Source organism: Homalodisca vitripennis, chromosome 2, assembly GCF_021130785.1.
Source record: "Homalodisca vitripennis isolate AUS2020 chromosome 2, UT_GWSS_2.1, whole genome shotgun sequence".
In the NCBI taxonomy this organism is placed as follows: Eukaryota; Metazoa; Arthropoda; class Insecta; order Hemiptera; family Cicadellidae; genus Homalodisca; species Homalodisca vitripennis.
This window is the reverse complement of record NC_060208.1, coordinates 153812914-153815299: the sequence shown is the minus strand read 5'-3', so window position 1 is coordinate 153815299 and position 2386 is coordinate 153812914. Positions and strand designations below refer to the sequence as shown.

Here is a 2386-nt window from a genome sequence, read left to right as displayed (position 1 = left end):
AGAAGATGCCGACGAAGGCAACTGCAGCTCGTCTAAAACGTTGTCCGTGATGTCATGAGTGCTGCAGTTGAGAGACTGTTCTCGGACTGGGTCTGGAAGTTGTACGGCTGCGTCACGCCCTAGACTCGTCCGCCACCGCTCCATATTCTTCAGCTCAGCCCTCAGACACCCAACGTCAGCTTCCAGTACCTCAATGGAAGTCAGGAGACATTTTTTTCTTCCATTAACCCCATTATCTTGTTTTCACTCTCTGCAAGAAGCTTGGCTGTGTCCATACTTTCAAGCTTACTTAAAGAGCCCTTCAACCTAAAGTTCTCTTCACGCATGCTTTCAAGAGCAGTGGTAAGCCGAGTAACCTCCTCTTCACACTGGTCCGGCAGCTCATTACAACGAACAGCCTTATCCTTATTACTGGTGTTGAGCTCATCGCACTTGTGCTCGGCTAGATTCAGGTCTTCACTCACAGCATCCACTTGTTTTTTTAGATCAACATTTTCCTTAGCGAGCTCATTTAATTTGCTGAACAGTGTAACTACATGAGGAGTAAGTTTCTCAATAGCGTCTTCCCCAAAAGAGGCTATGATGGACCTAAGCTCGTTATATATCCTAGAGGCCAGGTCAATAACATAGTTGTCTATAAAGTATAGACCGTCAACAATATTCAATAACTCACTGGATCTAGTCAGACGAGGCATTTTGTCGGGTTACTAAAATAACTAAATCTATGAAAACTGATTAAAAATAAATAAATAATAAATAAATAAATTCAATAAATAACAGTTACTGTACAATTAATAAATTACCACTTAAACCAATACAATTACTGTTACCATTACTATACAATTACACAATTATTATTTAAACTATTATTAGTAACCCACTTATTACAACTCAACTATTAATTAAGTTACAATGAAACTAATTAAAATAATACTGTATTGTGGATCAGTCGTTATGTCTCTAAACTAAACGATAAAAGCTTCAATATTTTCATATGCAATGTCCAAACAGGGATGTAGCGTGTGTAGCAGTGAACTATCTGAAGGCGCAGCAGAAAATCTTCGCAGTGGGTGGGTGATCCAGTGCCTTTTCCTTGACAGAGTTTAGTTACAGGTTAGGTTGGTACTCTTGGCTAGATGATGTCTTCCTAATTAATTTAAGAGGTTTCATTATACTGCTCATGGCCTCCACTCATACAAAAGGCTGATGAATCTATGTGAAATGGAACAGGTAACTTTCTCAAGACTGAATCGACAAATATTACGTCATTCGACCACATACCATGGTTTTCGATAGCTGCCATAAACTGGGAGATCACAAGAGTGACGGTCCAGCTACCAAAAATTGCTGTTCGTTTAGCGTTACCCAGGGAGCACGTGTAGCTCCCACGTGTAGCACGTGGAGCACGTAATAATTGTAATTTTTAATTTATTTATGGATAGCTGCCTTTGTCCCCCATACGATATATATATATATATATATATATATATATATATATATATATACCATGGTTGTCGTCACAGGTCATGTAGGCCATTTCAAGTAAAGAATGTCTTACAGGTATAGGTCGGAAATTTGTCGTTAGCTCTGTGTCTTTAGTATTTTTTGTTTATAAAAAATTATTATATCTAAAACTAGTAGATAAGCTAAAAAAAAAACAAATTTGACACATAGTTTTGGATATATAAGTAATAAATTTAAAAAAAGCCCTACCGGACTAGGAGGAGTTGAAGTACCGTAGTTTCGTTTAAAAGGGATTGTTTGAGACGGAGGGCGTTGAGATAATGATGAGTTGAGTAAACGCACCAGCATTTCTCATTTGAGGTTTCGGTGCAGTATCTGCAAGATTCGGTGCAAGGTCTTTGCATCAAATCTTGAATGCATATATTGCAACTTATTCTGAAACCAGGTCGTTGATTCTAGAAACATTTTAAATATTTTTATATGTATTAAGCCATTGACACAAAGATCCATTATGTCAACGGTTGAAGGAATAAAGAAATTAAAATATGAAAAAAGTTATTGCGTCAACGAATTAATTTATAGTTGGTTTCTTATTTTCTTAATACGGGTCGCCGTCACAACGCTTCGTATAGTAAAAGACACTGTGTAGTTTGTTATTTTTCAGGTCGGTAAGACAACGATTCGTAGAAGAAGAGTAAGAGAACAGCCCCCTAATATTTATTAAACTTAAAATGTTTAAACAATAATCGCAACCAGAAAAACGTGGTAATGATCTATCTAGATGTGGCCATATTTCATCAACATTTATCGTTTGTGACCTGTCACCACAGACACACCCACGAATGCATTCATGCGCGCACACACGCACAAGTAATCGAGTCATTTATAATAAGTGGTTAATAATATTTGCAATTTAACAATG

At 37.2% G+C, this 2386-nt stretch overlaps 1 protein-coding gene across 1 annotated transcript; it reads right to left on the bottom strand.

Annotated features, from left to right (window-relative positions):
- Positions 1-200: 200 nt before the first annotated feature.
- Positions 201-695, bottom strand: LOC124355859. Its single transcript, XM_046807013.1, has one exon. The coding sequence runs from the start codon at positions 693-695 to the stop codon at positions 201-203; it is 495 nt and encodes a 164-aa protein (XP_046662969.1).
- Positions 696-2386: the final 1691 nt, after the last annotated feature.